This window comes from Thunnus thynnus, chromosome 21, assembly GCF_963924715.1.
Source record: "Thunnus thynnus chromosome 21, fThuThy2.1, whole genome shotgun sequence".
In the NCBI taxonomy this organism is placed as follows: Eukaryota; Metazoa; Chordata; class Actinopteri; order Scombriformes; family Scombridae; genus Thunnus; species Thunnus thynnus.
Window position 1 is genome coordinate 778,106 of NC_089537.1, and position 17,021 is coordinate 795,126.

Below are 17,021 nucleotides of genomic sequence, written 5' to 3' on the forward strand. Positions count from 1 at the left end.
TATAATTATCTAATTCAATTATCCAAAAAACCTCCAAAAAGAACAATAATCTTGTGAGTGAATCTGAGGCAGTGACAGATTACCGGCTGCTGTGGCGCATACTCCAGTAGATGCGGTTGGCATGGTAACCGATGGGGAAGATGGCGGTCTTGTTGTGGAAGGCGTTCATCTGCTGTGGGAGGAGCCTTCCGATGGCACGGAACAGCAGGCTGCCGACCCTGAAGGTGTGCTGCCGCTCGCCGCGCTGCACCACGGCGGCGATCTGCCGTGCCTCGTCTCGCTGCACGAACACCCGCCTGAACACAGCGAAGCAGCGCAGCTCAGAGTCGTACGGGTCAGAGGCCATCACCGCTGCGGGGTCAGGGGTGGGCCCTGGGGTGGAGGAGGGGGAGCCACTGGTGGACCTGTCCCCGCCGAGAGGAACCATCCTGGGCTTGTGGAGGTGGCAAAGCATCGTCTTATCCTGGAAGAGACAGAGTGTGTGATGGATTCTCAAGGTGTTCACTGTACCTGAGGCAGATACATCTGTGAACTAACATTAATGTCTAGTGTGTGAAGTTAGCAGCACTGAAGGTCATTCAGGTGTAGTGTCCTTATAATTTAAGTAGGGGTGCAGCAGTAACAAATACTAATGGTTTGGTATGTTATTGGTACAGCAGGAAAATAAAAAGAAAGGAGCTGCAGTGGAAAAAGAAAACAACCTTTCTGCTTCTTGTAGGGAGTCAGAACACCTGCTGACAGCTGTTTTATGATGATTTATGGTCAGAACTGGTTCTTACGATGTGTCCGACCACGTCCGATATCAAATGTGTTTATGGTTGTTCTGACTCACTCAAAGCTGACTGTAACAGAGTGGGGAGGGGGGATAACTGAGCATATTTTAATTATAGTGTTGCTCTCGGTCATTGTCATGGGAGGATCGTCCAACTCAGGTCTCTTGTTTGTCATTCTGATGGCAGCAGCACTACATGAGCAAGGTAACATACAAAGGGAAGGGTTGCATAAACCCATGAGCAGCTACAGTAAAGCAGCTAAGTGGTGCGCTGCCAAAACGTTCCAGGTGGAACTGCCGCTCTAAGAGGATTATTAAACTTTTTTAAAGATATGTTTTTAGAGCACTTTTTGCCTTTAAAGGACAGCTGATAGTAGAGAAACAGGCAGGAAACGGGGGAGACAGAGAGAGGAGTATGACATGCAACAAGCCGGAGTTGAACCGGGGACATTGTTGTTATGTGGCATGCACTAACCATTCGGCTACTGGGGCGCTCCGGTCATTAAACTATTATGACAGTATTTGTTTGGGTCACAGACCACCGAACTGAGGAAGTCACGAAACAAACATCCAGTACTGAACGGTTTAGGACAAACATACGTACTGATACACCCCTCAGTTGAACTGTGTGTCTCAGTGTTACCTTGAAGAAAGTGCAGCGCGCCTGCAGCGCGCAGGTGAAGTGGTAGGTGTTTGTGCAGCGGAGCCGGTTGCAGCCACTGGTGGCTCCGGTCTGCTGGCAGTGAGCACAGCGCAGCGTCAGACCGCGTCTCAGAGCCAGCTCCACATTGATCAGAGCACCAGCCTGAGTCTCGTACACCTCGCTGGACCACAGAGCACAGTTCAGATGGACCTGAGACACAGAGAGAGACAGGAACCATCAAAGACCCTGCAGGCAGGTCTGTCAAAGACTCTATGGGTCCTGCAGGTCCGTCAGAGACCCTGCAGGTCCGTCAGAGACGCTGCAGGTCTGTTAGAGACCAGGTCCACACTCACCCAGAGGTCCAGGTCCAGATTCAGCAGTCTGGCAGGTCCATCAGTTGGTCCGTCTCCCAGCTGGTGACAGAAGCAGCACCTCCGCTGGTCTCTAGGCAACGGGTCAGGACGAAGACACGCCCCCAATTTCTCCAACAGCACGTCCACTTCTGCCTCTGTCGGCATGGCAACCACCTCGCTGGACATGCAAGGACCCCTGGGTAACAAGACAGACACATGCTAACAGGCTAGCTGCAAGGCTAACATGCCAACCTGGTCAGAGTGATGCTAACGTGCTAACCTGGTCAGAGTGATGTTAACACTCCAACGTCTCCAGCGAGAACTCTTGACCTTCTTCCCGTGGCGAGACGACGGTGAGTCGTCTCCTCCTGGGACCGCACGGGGGCGGGGCTTCAACTTCACTTTCACCTGTCAACCGATAAATAAAAAACACGTTAGATAGCAGATCATCTGATCAATCGACCATCATTTAACCGCTAACCACACCCACCTTGAGGCTGTCCATACGGGGCCTGGTCTCCGTGGTGACTGCGGGGGAGGCAGGGGACGGGGGGGAGGTGGGTAGGGAGTGCACAGCGATGGAGGACATGTTGTTGGTGTACTGATGCTGCACTCTGCTGGCACACTGAGGACAGACACACGTATGATGTCATCAGACTACACATTTCTATCTGCAGGTGTGGAGTCTGAAATACTGTTTACCTGTAGTGAGGCTCCAATGACAGACATGTATCACGGTGCATTATGGGAACCGTAGTTTGACCCGTACTAGAGACTAAAGATCAGAACCATTGACTGTGTATAAATATGAACAACAGGACATCCAGAAGTGAAACCAAAGCATCACTCAGCCCGTATCTGAACATGTGGAGCATATTCTGATACTCTGTTATAACATCTTTATTTAAGATTTCAGGGGTATTTCGATAGATCAATATCGTCTATCAAATAATGCTCCCACTACAGAATCATTTTATATTACACCACTACTCACTTCCTGTATACTGTTAGAATGTGGGGCCTGACCACTGAGGACGAAGATTTACGGACATTTATTATAGGCTATAATAAAGCATGATGTCATTGCTTAGTATAGATGATCGATCAGTAAAGAAGCCATCGTCTGATTTCACCTATATGGATTTCACATATATCTGTTACTGACATGTAACCTGGTCTATAAAGCTAATGCTAATGTAGTAGTCAGTGGACAAATTAGACTGTAACATCTCTACCACTCCAACACACCACCAGTGTGCTATAATGACAATCTGGTTGCCATGGTAACCATTCTGTGTTTGAGGAAGAAGGTTAACCGTTAGACAGGAAGTGACACTGGCTGGAGCGGAGCTTTAAATGCACCTCGGAGGAGACGAGGAACCACAGATGTATCCTCTGCAGAAGTTTTTTTACTGGACCGCGAGAGTGAGTTTATTGACTGGTTATTGATTGATCAGCTGATCTGGCAGGCTGTTGTGGAAACAGCTTTACTATAATATTAATATACGTGATTGTAATCAGGAAAACTACCTGTGGAAACAGGACTGAGGGCACCAACAGTAGCTGTTCATATTTATTCATCAAATAAAAATGATTGAATTATGGATCAATCATAAAAAACACTTTTCTTTATCTTCACAAGCCAAAAAGCTTCTTTTCTTGTTCTGTTTCAGAGCGTTTCAGCTCCTTCAGGTCAATATGACGTCACACAGCTGCGTCTCCTATAAAATCATCCTGAGCCTGAAAAGGACGTCAGACTGACACAAACTAAATATTTTATTTACACATATTCTGCTGTTTTTATTGCTGTTGTTTGTCGGTTCTGTTCTTTCAGTAATTAACAGATTTAAATCCTCTGTTTGAGTTTTATTGTGTGACAGACGCTGCTGTAGATCTATAATCAAATAATAAAACACTGGAGCAGCTATCAGGTGTTTTTCTTCCCGCTGTCAATATGTATTAATTATCAAGTGTTAAAGTTAAAGTGTTACTTAATGGTACATGAATTTTATGTTTAAACTGTTTCTTAATCATTTCTACGTTATGAAAATTAATAATCATCATAGAAAATTCAAAAATATAAGTCACATTGATCACTGACTTATTTACATTTGACAGTTGAGGTGATTTGTGTCATGAGTAGTTTCCGTCTCCTCAAAATGTCACTGTTTGGTGAATTAAATTCCTCCGTCCTCGCTGGGAGGAGACGCGAGGAGGAGACGCGAGGAGGAGACGTGTTAGTCGAATGAAAAGCTCCCACACACTCATGTGACCTCTCACCTTGTTCCCAGCTGTTCTGCTCTGCAGGCCAGATGTGTAGAGAGCAGAGCAGTCCGGACTGCAGAAAACCAGGCTGGATCCTGGTCTGGACTGACCCTCCTGTAACACACACACACACACACACACACACACACACACAACAATGTAAATAAACAAAAAATAACTACACACTTGTTATTTCTTGTAAAACTTTATTTTTTATTAAAACTATCTGAAAGCTCTGAAATGTAAACGTAAATAAAAAGAGTAAAAAGTATGTAAAATAAAATAAAATAAAATACTAGTGTGTTCGACCTGTTTGAGCTCCTTGATGATGCGAACTCCATTACCCAGCAGCACCTTGCAGTAGCTGCAACACTGAGGCCTGGTAGCGCCAGTAGCAGAGCCGCCATGTTGGCTGTAGTCCATCCTGACGCCTAAACACAACACACACACACACACACACACACACGTAAGGAGCGAGTTTCATCCAGATGTGAACACATTTCTGTTAGTTTCATGTACTGATGTGAGGAAGGTTACAGTCTCCTCATCATCGCTCCATACACATCTGATGTTTTCAGCTCTTCAGTGGTGTTTCAGTCACATGATTCATGTACGTCATCATTTATTCACTCAGTCTGTTTATCCACACAACTACTGTTACACCTCAGACAGCAGGAAACTCTATTTAAATACTATTTTATGTACAAATTGAGAATGTAAATCAAAACAAGTGGACTGAAATGCACTTTGTGTTCTTCAGTCATGCTCATATCAAACATTTAAGTTGTTTCCACCTTAAATATCATAATGCTGGTTTGTTGTGTCACGTTCTGTCACCAGTGTTTCACTATCAATATGATTGGAAAATGTACATTTAACTGTAAAGTGTATCATCAGACAACAGTAAACTTTTACTTTATTTTTTTTTTAAATGTTCACGAAAACAGGAAGACGGAAGATGAAAGAAACATGATCACAACTGAGAGGAAGAGGACAGGAAGGACAGATGAGAGAAAAACAAAGAGTGAGTGAATACAAACCAGTGATTCCAGCAGCTGGTGGAGGTCTCTGCTGTCTGCTGCCTGCTGCACCCTACACACACACACACACACACACACACACACACACACACACACACAGTCAGTCCACTGCAGTGTATTGATCCTCCACAGCTGACATCACAGTCCAACAGACAGCTAATCACTGTGAATGATCTCTTCATCATTAAAGTCTGCCAGCAGGCCTCTGCTGCCTGGACATTATTTATGACTAGAGGTGTAATGGTGCGTGTATTTGTCCCCAAACATTCAGTACAGGATGTTTAGTTTGTAATGCTCCATGACCCAAACAATTACTGTCAAAATAGTTTAATTATCCACGTAGTCCGACATGCGGAACAATAATTCTAGAGCACGAGTTCCACCTGGAAGGCTTTGGCAGCGCACCACTTAGCTGTAGCTGCTCCTGAGTGTATGCTAGCCAGCTTAGCCAAGGTACCGTGGTTACTGTGGTTACCCTGCAGTGTCGCTGCCATCAGAATGACAAACGAGAGACCCAAAACACTGAGTGCAACACTATTAATTATAAAATATGCCTCGTATCTCCATAGTGAAACAATACCGCGTCCCCCTCCCCTCTCTGTGACGGTGGTCTCCCTCCCCTCTCTGTGACAGACGTCTCCCTCCCCTCTCTGTGACGGTGGTCTCCCTCCCCTCTCTGTGACGGTGGTCCCCCTCCCCTCTCTGTGACGGTGGTCTCCCTCCCCTCTCTGTGACGGACGTCTCCCTCCCCTCTCTGTGGCGGTGGTCTCCCTCCCCTCTCTGTGACGGACGTCTCCCTCCCTCTCTGTGACGGTGGTCTCCCTCCCCTTTCTGTGACGGTGGTCCCCCTCCCCTCTCTGTGACGGTGGTCTCCCTCCCCTCTCTGTGACGGACGTCTCCCTCCCCTCTCTGTGACGGACGTCTCCCTCCCCTCTCTGTGGCGGACGTCTCCCTCCCCTCTCTGTGACGGACGTCTCCCTCCCCTCTCTGTGGCGGTGGTCTCCCTCCCCTCTCTGTGACGGTGGTCTCCCTCCCCTTTCTGTGACTGTCAGCTTTTCACTCCGCCTTTGAGTGAAACCGTTCAGATCAACAAATTAACATTTGATTTCTGATGTAGTCAGACAGAATGTCTGAGAACCAGTTCTGAGAGAGAAAAATATAGTTAAGGTATTGCAGTAAAAGTACATAAGTATTATGAGCTTGATGTAGTTAAAGTATTGCAGTAAAAGTACATAAGTATTATGAGCTTGATGTAGTTAAAGTATTGCAGTAAAAGTAGTGGTTTGGTCCCTCTGACTGATATATTATTATATATGACATCATTAGATTATTAATAGTGAAGCATCAGTGTTAGAGCAGCATGTTACTGTTGTAGCTGCTGGAGGTGGAGCTAGTTTACACTACTTTATATACAGTCAGACCATAAATCATCATAAAACAGCAGTCAGCAGTTGTCCTGACAGGAACAGAAAGGTTGTTTTTCTTTTTTGCTGCAGCACAACTAAACTGTGTCAGTAACAGTTTCCACTGCAGCACAATGAGCCATTGTTGGATGTTTAAATTTTTCAAAGTAAAAGGACCAAAATGTTATTTTCTACCTTTCTTTCTTCCTGCTGTAACGAAAACATACTGAACTGTGATTTTTGTGTACTGTTACACCGCTAATTAAGACATTTTGTAACAAATTAAACATTCAGAAATGGCTTCAGAGATGCGAGCCAGTCCGGCGGGGAAAAGGAGCCGTGATGCTCACCTGAGGCAGCGGCACTCGGACGCCGGCCAGCAGGGACAGAGCGCTGCGCTCGAGGCCCCCGGCTCGGCTCAGCTGGTAGTCGTTGGGGACGGGGACCCTCAGCAGCTCCGCCACCGCCGCCATGACACCTGTGACGTTCTGGAAGCACACAGTCACAGTGATGTCACCAGGAGGTGGGCAGGAGGGAGGGGCTAATGATGATGCAACAGACAGAGAGAGATCTGCTTACCTGAGCAGCGACTGGGTTCAAGGTGATCGCTATGGTAACCAGGTCTGTGCTAGAGCAGGAGGAAGGACCCTGATGGTTAGGCTCCGCCTTCACTTCCTGTTTCACTGCAGAGCCTGGACACACACGGACACACACGGACACACACACACACACACACGTTTTACACAAAAACTATGCTTGTTACTGTAATTGCAATAAAAGCTTTGTGAGTATAAAGCCAATAAGAGTAATTTATCCAACAAACATCAGTGTTTCACTTCTGCTCTGTTCCTTAAAGCAGCTACACTGCCAAGAGTTTCATGGCAACGACACAGAGGTTGACTCACATTTCAGAACAACGCTGCTCAGAGGCTCCAAAATGCTATTGATTTCTGAATGAATGGATATTTGGCCTTCTTTTTTAGCATTAAAGAAAATATTTTCAAATGCCAAAAATAACACCACTCCACAAAATAACTCCACTCAGTGTTGATGTCAGGAATATTACCTCTTTTACTGACATTCAGATTAGTTTCAAGCGTTATTGAGTTTATATAGTGACTTTGCTGTTGCTGCTCTAGAAAGATTTAATTATATTTAAAATATAAATAAATTCTAATTCTGTTCTGAATTTATTCTTCTTAAAAAGAAATATATTTTTAAAGAAGCAATTCTTTAGTAATGAAAAAGAACCAATAAGAGTATCGATAAAATCCTAATGATACCCGATGACTCACCTTTCCCCCAGGCACAGGGCATGATGGGTATTGGAGGCGAGGGGCAGGGCGAGGGGGGCTCCAGTTTGATGAAGGAGAGGTCGGGGTATCTGCTGACCTCCATGTCCGCCACGCTCTCCGGAGACGACGACGGGACGAAGCCGTCTGGGCTGCTGCGCCCCGACGAGTCCTGGACCCTGAAGAAGAAAACACACGAAGAAGAAGAGACGTCATGTGACGCGTTTCATTTTTCTAAAATCAAAACACATCAGAAGCTGATTGACATCTCCATGGCAACTAAACAAGGTCAGACCGTCAGGACAGGTGTGACATCAGAGGCAGGTTGTTTACCTGAGCTCTTCCTGGTTGTTGTGGGGCGGAGTCGGCAGGGAGGCGGGGACGTCTACTGTCTTGGAGGTGTGGTTTAGTGCCAGAAGCTCCTCCCCTTTCTGCTTCAGACCGGACACACCTTTCACTGCGAGAAACGAGACACGTTTAACCATCACGAAGAGCTGCTGTGGCTCCGTGTAGCATGTGAGACTGGTGTGTTGTGTGATACAGGTGTGTTGTGTGAGACAGGTGTGATACAGTAACACTCGTCAGTAACACCCGGCAGTAACACCTGGCAGTAACACCTGGCCCACAGTCGGACCTCCAGCTGAGGTCAGGACTGCTCTGTGGAAAGAAATATTCTTCCCAGTTTGGTGTGGAAGAACCAAACTGGGAAGAATATTTCTGTGTCCACAGTAGTCAGTTAATTATCTGTTAGAGAAACTGATCAATGTCTTCTGATACCTGAGAGGCACAAACTGTGACCAGGCGTCTTTTCACTTCATGCATGTTCCTCTGTGACGGCCATATTCTTACCGTCCTGCTCGCTGAGCTCCTTCCTGCTCAGCTCCTCTGTCGTGGCGAAGCCGTTGACCAGTTTCTGCCTGGCGACAGGCGGGGGTGTGGGGGGCAGGGACGCTGGAGGGGTGGGGGGGTTACTGAGGTTATTCTGCTGGAGAGAGAGAGAGAGATGTTAAAAACTGAGTGTACTGCAGTATTACTGTGTCTACTCCAGTATTATTATTATTTATGTTTTTATTGGGGTTTCAAACATTTACATGCAGCCTCCACACTACTCACACACCGAACAAATCTCTCAAAGATTTATGCTCAACTTCTGTTCTGTTCATGAGCTCATGAGTGTTTGAAGCTGATCTGAGGGCGACGTTTAGTTCTGGATCAGGTCTTGCGGTGGGATTTTTCTGAAGTGTACTTCAGTTTCTATACATGAATGAACACTTTACATTTTTCCATTGGACTTATTTTACACCCGTTTGCCTCCAGAAGATGTTCCCCAGCAGCTCAAACCTCTGCTATAAACACATAAAGGTATGTTTATCTACCTGTTGGGTCATGTGATCCAGGGCAGGAAATTAACTTTTCTTTACAGTGGCTTTTTTTTTTTGCCCTCATGAAATGTTTCGGGGACATTGTGGATCATTTACAGGGCAGTTTTTTCAAATGATGGGAAATACCTTCTTACTACGAGTGACCCTTAAAGCGAAGGGAGCAGCTGACCTTATAATGCAAGAACATTTAATGGGTAAAATACTGTAATACTGAGTTATAATCTCAGTTACAAATTAGAATTTTGTGACACATTTTCAAAAGTATAAACAATTTTTATATATATTTTTTATAAACATTTAAAAGCCTGTTCCAAGGGCAACTTTATAGTTTTTAGGGGCGTTTTGCCCCGAAGCCTCGTCACTTTCTGACCCTGTGATGCATCCAGACCTTCACTCTGTGGTCCAACATGTTTCTGGTAAACACTGTTCTTCTTCATTTATACCTGTTAAATCATATTTCAGAAAATCTTTTTGATATGGACTCCAAATCTCTATTAATGATTAAATCAAATTATTGATGGCTAACAGTGTATCTGCTCCTGGTGTAGTCGTACTGCAGTATAAATACCTTGTATATGAGCTGGGAGTAGTAGTCTGTGACTCCGTCCAGGCAGGCGTTACCGAAGGAGCCGCTCAGCCTGGAGTCTCTGCCCAGAGACGAGCTGCCGTAGGGGGGGAACAGACTCAGATCCACCCCCAGAACCGGCTCCATGAGGGGCAGCACCGAGAGCTGCGGGGGGGGAGAGTCAATAATCAATACAGTTGATCTGATGTTCACACGTTGATTGAGAAAGGATATAATTGTGTTTTTTTTATCTGTCACTTCCGCCCTCAAACAACAGAATAAACTTTTAGCTTTCAGAGTCGAGGGAGTCTACCTGTCTGAGGTGAGTCATCAGCGGGTCGGAGGAGGAGGCGTTGAGCGTCTTCTCCTCCTCCTCTCTCTTCCTCCTCTTGTTTTTGGGAGGAGCTTTGTCTTTCTCAGGCCGTGCGACTCTCTTACAGCGCTGAGGCTTCTTCTTGCCCGAGGAGTCCAGGTCCCGACCCGGACTGTCCAGCGTCATCACGTTGCCATGGGAACCGGGTCTGTCCTCCTCCTCGGACCGGACGCTCTCATTGGACAGCTGGCGGCGGGCGGCAGGCGGAACCTGGCCGGTGGGCGACGGCGTGGTGGCCGGAGAGGCTTTGTCCTTCAGCAGGTGTCTGAGCAGCTCCTTCCCTCCGTCTCCCTCCTTCCCTCCCCCGTGGAGAGGCGAAGAGCAGAATCCATCACCCTCTTCCATCTTCACCATGCCTCCGCCGCAGGCTCCGCGCTCCTCCCGCTCCTCCTGCAGAGAAGACGGAGTGATGTTACATTTCACTAAAACCATCAAATATGTCACAGTAACACCTCAGACAAACTGCTAACCTTGACCTCCAGACTGAGTCCCGACAGGGGGCCTCTCTGAGCCTCCATGCCCGACAGGGAGCCTCTCTCCTGGGCAGAGCTGACGGACAGCTGCCTCTCCAGCTCTGACGATGGAGGCAGACCGGAGAGGGAGGAACTCTGTGGGAAGGAAAGATCTGATAGGTCCACGCTGCCCCGAGTGGGTGTGGAGCAGGAAGTGTCTGAGACAGCTGGAGTGGGCGGGGCTGTGATGTCATCAGAGTGAGAGGACAGTGGTGTCCTGGCTCCGCCTGTGGTGTCATCGCCATCCCTCTTCCTGCTCCTCTTCTTCTTTGGTTTGTCTTCGGGGATGATGTCAGAGTAGAGCTGGAGGAGGGAGGCGGGGCCTCCAGAGGAGGAGCAGGGGAAGGATGGGGGGAGGGGGGTAGAGGGGGAGGAAGAGGAGGAGTCGTGATCAAATCGATGACCCTGACCTCCAGGATGTGAGGGGGTGATACCTGCACCTCCTATCCCAGCTGGGTGCACCTGTCCCTGGGCAGAGGGCCCAGCGGGGCCAGGGAGTCTCGGTCTGGTCTGCAGGGTGGAGGGAGCTATATCCATGGGGGGTCCGTGCTCAGGAGGGACTCTTCCCCGCTCTGCGGCCCCAGGCATTACACCTGGAGCTGGGTGAGCTCCAGGGTGCAGGGGCCCTCCTGTAAAGCCCTGCTGGAGGAACGGGGCCCCCGCCTGGCCCTGGAGGGGAGGGAGAGGTCTGGAGGCCGGGGGGGACTGGAGGAAGTCCTGCGGCAGCTCAGAGCTAAAGAAGGGCAACTGAGACAGACTTTCCCCAGGGGGGGCTCCGGGCCCCGGAGGGGGCCCCACTCGAGCACCAGGACCCGGGGGGGCTCCCAGGAGGCCCTGCTGTTCCAGCTCCAGCCTCTGCTGCAGGACTCGATGGCGCTCCACCTGCAAGGACAGGAACAGGTGTGTTTCTACTTCCTGTTGTCTTCACATTAAAAGCACTGTGTGTGTTTCTACTTCCTGTTGTCTTCACATTAAAAGCACTGTGTGTGTGTTTCTACTTCCTGTTGTGTGTGAGCTGTTTTACCTCCTGCATGAGCTGAACTCTCTGCCTCTCCTGCTGCTCTCTCAGCCTCTCTCTCCTCTCTCTCTCCTGGAAACCTTCGCTGAACGGGTTGTTGTCGTCAAACTTCACCTGCAGGTTGACAGAGATCAGCATCGGAGCCTCTTTGTGCAGATATCTGACTCGGTGCTTAATATTTCTGGGAGCTCAAGAGGGAGGTGTTTATTTGGTGCTTTACTGCAGAAAATCACAGTTCTGTTTAAATACTAACAGTTAGATGCTTTATTATGAATATGTGTTGTTCAGGTTGTTCTCTGGTGTATGTGTAGTATCTACAGCTGAAACCATTAGACTCCCTGCTGGTGTCCATCTCTTGCAGCACACTGCAGAGCCACACTACGTCTGATATTTGTTTTCTGATAATACAAAGCGTTATTCTTCCCAAAGGACTCATCCAGCAGCAGAGAATTAATCTGCAATTAATCTGGTTTTCTTGGATTTCTGGGATATTAACATGAACATGGACAGAACAAGACATTCTTCACTACTTTCTGATATTTTATGAACCAAACGATGACTCTGTGTGATGGAGGAGATGATGGCCATGATGGGCAGGTGTGTTACCTGAGGTGCGGCGGCGGCTCCGTCCCCTGCTGCCCCGTTGGACCCTCCAGCGGGGCCCCGCGGCCCCGCAGCGAAGCCCGCCGGCGGAGCGCTGAGGCTGGGCACCATGGCCGGAGGGGTCTGTGTGTGTAGTGAAGCCTGGGGGGTGTTAGGCAGGGCAGGGGGCATCTGAGGGGGCAGAAGAGGCGGCACCCTCTGCCCCATCACCCCCGGAGCCCCGCCCCCCGGGGTCCAGCCGGGGGGGACGTTCGGGAGTCGTGTCGGAGCGGGGCCGCCCGGGTGGGGCTGCATGGGAACGGGAGGCTGGGAGAGCAGGGTCTGGGGGATCGGGGCTGCTCCTCCCGCCGGCATCATGGGGGGGGCAGCCGGCTGTTGTTGCAGAACTCTCTGCTGCTGTTTGGTCCTGTAGTCCTCGATCAGCTCCGAATGATCCTTCTGCTGCTTCCGGATCTGCACACACAAACCAAACATCACAGCAGCACATATAACAAGAGATGAGTGTCAGTAAGACTAATTAAATATATATAAACATATATATCAGCTTAATCATGTTAGCTGCTTTAACATAACTCTGATATTAGTTTGTGCTGGTGTTATAATGTAGGGATTACATCACCTGATAAAACTTGTAAAAGAAAACTGAATAACAGGTTATCATTTGATGTATTCCTTCAATATATCATACATGTTTCAGACAGTGTTTAAGTTCAGTTTAGTGTTAGTTTGTGTGTGCTGTGTCTATTCTAAACTTAGTTCTTTGCTGTGTAAGATGAGGCAGTTGTGTGTCTAACAGTTAGTTTATTCTGTTATACCTTTACCTGAGCCAGTGATAAGATAAACTGTAGTTATGAGGATGTTTATGTGTAAAACTGATAAGCTTTAGAGGATAGTGTGGTTTGTCCTTAATTTAATATAGTAGTGATGTTATTTTGTGATGCTACTTGGTGCTTATGTACTGTCATATATGGTGGTGAAGAAAGTCTGTTCCTAGGTTAGCTGAACTTTTGACTTATGTTTCTATCTGAGGGTTGCTGACCTGTAAGGTTAGTAAACAGATGTCTGAAATTCTGTACGAGTAGTATTTAAGGGACTGGTTAACCTTTCAGACAAAGTAAAGATAGCTAGGTGGTATCTTTGTCTCCAGAACTATGATGCATTATACTTCTGATTGTATTATTTGATTACACTATTTCATAACCTGACAATGCTCTCTTTGTGTGTTTATTGAGTGATCAGCTTCATTTAGTGTCAGAGAAACGTTGACAGGTAACAAATGAACGTCCTAAAAGCTGAATGTGTTCAGTTGTCGGCTGATTCAGGTGAATTTAAATCATAAAAAACAAACTCGGTCCTTGTGAGAGCAGACGCAAGCGCAAGTGAGCGTCCAGGTGTAGTCGTGTACCTGCTCCAGCTGTTTCTGCACCGTGCCCTGCTGCTCGGTGATGTAGCGGAGCTGGGCGGCGTCGTCCTCGCCGAGCGCCCGGCCGGCCTTCTTGGCCGTTCTCTGTTTGGCCGACAGAGCCTTCTTGGTCTTGCGATGGGCGGCGATCTGGTCCTCCAGGAGGCGCTGCTGCATCTGCAGGAGCTGCTGCGTCTCCCCCAACCACTCCTCGTACTGCCGCCGCTGAGACTCGTCTGCAAACGCCACGTCACATTTCATCTGAGCAATACTGTCACAATACTGTTACACCGCCGGATCGATACATGTTGTAGTTTAGTAACATTTCTGGAATTTATAGATAAAAGACAGAAACACTCGACAGGAAAGACAGTCTGTCTGTTGAATTTCGTGTCGTGGTGACTGACATCATCACAACGTGCAGGATGTGATTACATAGTTTTGTTTTTTGTTTTTTTTTTAAATCAAATTATTTTCCTTTGCTTACAGTTTTTCTCAATTCCTGAAATTTTACCGCAAAGAGCACATAAAACATCACAAACTGTATCAAAACTCTAAAAGTAAACCCTGCAGGCGGTGGGAAATAAGACAATCTGAATAGTAAGGAGCCCTTTAGTAAACCCTCATCTGTTCAGGGATCAACATGTGGAACTCAAATGGGATCATTTTTTAAAGAGGATCAGTCATGAGTGATCTGCTGCTTGTTGGATGAGTTTTATTAGTTTTTACTGTGTTTCTATATAAAGTGAAGAATCTCTGTTTGTCTCCAGAAACGTTCCTCCGATCCACTTCACTGTGTCGGGGACACGTGAAAAGTTCAATATTAATGAGACAAGCGAATAATAAACAGTGGGGGGGGTGGGGGCTGTTTGATATAAACACTGTCACATCACAGCGGGGCGGGGCTTCTGGGAGGAAACAACAGAGGTGGAGGCAGTAAAACCAGCCAATAGAAGAATCGATCAATATAAAGGCTGTAAACTGCTTCAACGTCAGATAAAAACCATTTAGTTTATTAAATCCTTATCGTTTTCATTGATACGTATAGATGCGGTTCAACAGAAATAATAATTGGCCTGTTCTGAACTGACTGCACTACTATAAACATTAAATCAAACATTAGTGTGACTGAATCCGCTCTGATACTCACTGACGAAGCCCGGGCCGAAGCTGGGAGGGTTGGGTCGCACCAGCTGAGGGTTCAACTTCCCGTCCTGACAGGAAGAGAAGACACTTCCTGTTAGATCCCACACTCAGCAGATACAGGAGACGTTAAAGACACAGTGAAGTGGACTGGACTGATCCTGCGCTACAACACAGCATCCAACCAGTAAAAGCTCAAATCAGCAGTTTAACTTCGCTGTGTTACATCCTCCTCCTCCTCCTCCTCATCATCAGAGGAGGAGCCACTTCACTGCATCTTCATCTCTGACGGTGCTGTTACGTGTTGTTATGATTCTGTGGCGTTCATACACACCTGCACCTGCACCTGCACCTGCACCTGTCCCAGCAGGTGTGGAGGCTGCGGCGTCCCCTCTGGGGCCGGAGCCGGGGCCCCCGGAGCCTGCTGGAACCTGACACACACACACACACACACACAGAAATATGGAAGTGATTAATAGTGATGTTATAGTTTCACTGTCACAAAAATATACATGAATTTAAACATGTTCTGTAGAGCTTATTAGACAGAAAATTAATCAGCAGTTACTTTGGTTTTAGCCAAAAATTCACTGATTCAGCTTCACAAACGTGAAGATTTGCTGCTTTTATTCATCTTACATGATGCAACAGGAAAATCTCTGAGAGAACAAGACATCTCCTCAAGTTGTGGGCATCTTTCACAATTTTCTGAAAATTCATAGACTAAACAATTAATATAGAAAAAGGATCTGTTAATGAATCAATAAGACAATAATCCCTTGTTGCAGCTCTAGTTTACTGCATCACTCTGATCTGGATGCTGCTGTAAAATCTACTCCGAGAGCCGAGTCCACCTGAAGCTGCCCTGATCAACCAGTCTGATCTGTTGGGCTTCCCTCTGAAGACCAACACTGCCTCAGTCTATTATTGATCACTGCAGCAGCTTCTGGTTTGAAGCTCAGAGTTGCAGCTAACATCATAATCAATTAACATTAAATTTAGTGAAATATTGCAACAATAGGAGCCAACTGTCAATCACAGCTGTCAATCAACACCCACACAGCAGACATCACAGCTACAATAAGTCTTCAAATCTTATTAATGGAGCAATAATTTCCAAAATGACCAGCAGACTTATTAGAGGACCTGAGTTTAGAGACTGAGACCAGAATGACTCGTTGAAAACAATGATGACTCCGTGTTTCTAGACAGAAGTTGGGAGTCAGTCGGGCAGCTAGCGGCCGTCTGTGATACTTTAAGATACTTCAGATTCAAGACATGAAGCTGCTGATTGGTTCACACCTAAACACACAGACACACACACAGACACACACACAGACACACACACAGACACACACACACACACACACACACACACACACACACACACACACACAGGTCAGAGTTCATCGCACCTGTTGATGACGATGGGGTTGAGTCCCAGGTTGCCCTGTTGAGTCATGACCTTGTTGATGCCCTTCAGAGCCACCATCTTGGCTTTCATGATGGGGTCTGAGATGGAGTCAAAGTCTGCTGAAAACACACACAGACAGACAGACAGACAGACAGACACACACACACACACACACACACACACACACACACACACACACACACACACACAGACACACACACACAGACAGAGTTTAGTGTGTTTTTGTTAACAACGTTCAACGGTCATAAAAAACTATTTGAAAAGTAGTTGGGGTCTGCTGGGGTTCAGGTCTGGATCTTACCCATGTTTGGGAACACGGGGTCTGAGCTGGACTTCTGTCTGATCATGGCCTGCATATGTTTCTGCTGCTGCTGCTCCTGGCGCTCCTGGTCCAGGAGATCCTGCAGGAGGAGCGGCTGCTCATCCAGGAGCAGTGGCTTGGTCTGGGTCTGGGTCTGGGTCTGGGGGCTGACGAGGAGGGACAGCGGGTGAGGTGGGGCAGGGGTTCCCTGAGGGGTGAGGAGGGCGGAGGGGGCTCCGGATGGTCTCTGTTGTTGCTGGAAGACAGCCGGTTGCCCTGGAGACAGGAGGAGACGGCTGATCAATAATCTATCAATACCGGCCTGACGGCTGCAGACATAGAAATCCTGATCAATAATCTATCAATACTGGCCTGATCAATAGTTCCAGAGAGAATGAACCTTTACCTCCAGCCATGGGGGGGTGAACTCCGGGAGCCGTGCCCGAGGACAGAGCCTGCTCCTGGGCCTGGAGAGCAGACAGGACCCCTGAAGCAGAACCAGAGTCCTCCAGCTTCTCC

General features: G+C 47.5%; 1 protein-coding gene across 11 annotated transcripts in view; it reads right to left on the reverse strand.

Annotated features, from left to right (window-relative positions):
• LOC137173322 (histone-lysine N-methyltransferase 2C-like) overlaps nucleotides 1-17,021 on the reverse strand; it is an 80,579-nt gene that overhangs the window by 8,418 nt on the left and 55,140 nt on the right. For 6 of the 11 annotated variants that reach the window (XM_067578093.1, XM_067578099.1, XM_067578098.1 and 3 more), the window contains 24 exons: nucleotides 16,909-17,020; nucleotides 16,503-16,778; nucleotides 16,182-16,299; nucleotides 15,098-15,197; nucleotides 14,774-14,840; nucleotides 13,627-13,859; nucleotides 12,225-12,674; nucleotides 11,625-11,732; nucleotides 10,559-11,482; nucleotides 10,029-10,478; nucleotides 9,719-9,880; nucleotides 8,618-8,753; nucleotides 8,102-8,225; nucleotides 7,772-7,947; nucleotides 7,056-7,168; nucleotides 6,827-6,964; nucleotides 5,074-5,125; nucleotides 4,343-4,464; nucleotides 4,049-4,147; nucleotides 2,259-2,393; nucleotides 2,049-2,176; nucleotides 1,769-1,964; nucleotides 1,416-1,625; nucleotides 84-463 (listed from right to left, as the gene is read on the reverse strand). In XM_067578093.1, coding sequence (XP_067434194.1) covers nucleotides 84-463; nucleotides 1,416-1,625; nucleotides 1,769-1,964; nucleotides 2,049-2,176; nucleotides 2,259-2,393; nucleotides 4,049-4,147; nucleotides 4,343-4,464; nucleotides 5,074-5,125; nucleotides 6,827-6,964; nucleotides 7,056-7,168; nucleotides 7,772-7,947; nucleotides 8,102-8,225; nucleotides 8,618-8,753; nucleotides 9,719-9,880; nucleotides 10,029-10,478; nucleotides 10,559-11,482; nucleotides 11,625-11,732; nucleotides 12,225-12,674; nucleotides 13,627-13,859; nucleotides 14,774-14,840; nucleotides 15,098-15,197; nucleotides 16,182-16,299; nucleotides 16,503-16,778; nucleotides 16,909-17,020 — 5,009 coding nt within the window. The remainder of the gene's footprint in view (nucleotides 1-83; nucleotides 464-1,415; nucleotides 1,626-1,768; nucleotides 1,965-2,048; nucleotides 2,177-2,258; nucleotides 2,394-4,048; nucleotides 4,148-4,342; nucleotides 4,465-5,073; nucleotides 5,126-6,826; nucleotides 6,965-7,055; nucleotides 7,169-7,771; nucleotides 7,948-8,101; nucleotides 8,226-8,617; nucleotides 8,754-9,718; nucleotides 9,881-10,028; nucleotides 10,479-10,558; nucleotides 11,483-11,624; nucleotides 11,733-12,224; nucleotides 12,675-13,626; nucleotides 13,860-14,773; nucleotides 14,841-15,097; nucleotides 15,198-16,181; nucleotides 16,300-16,502; nucleotides 16,779-16,908; nucleotide 17,021) is intronic. The other 5 variants (XM_067578102.1, XM_067578095.1, XM_067578101.1 and 2 more) reach the window with 4 other exon arrangements.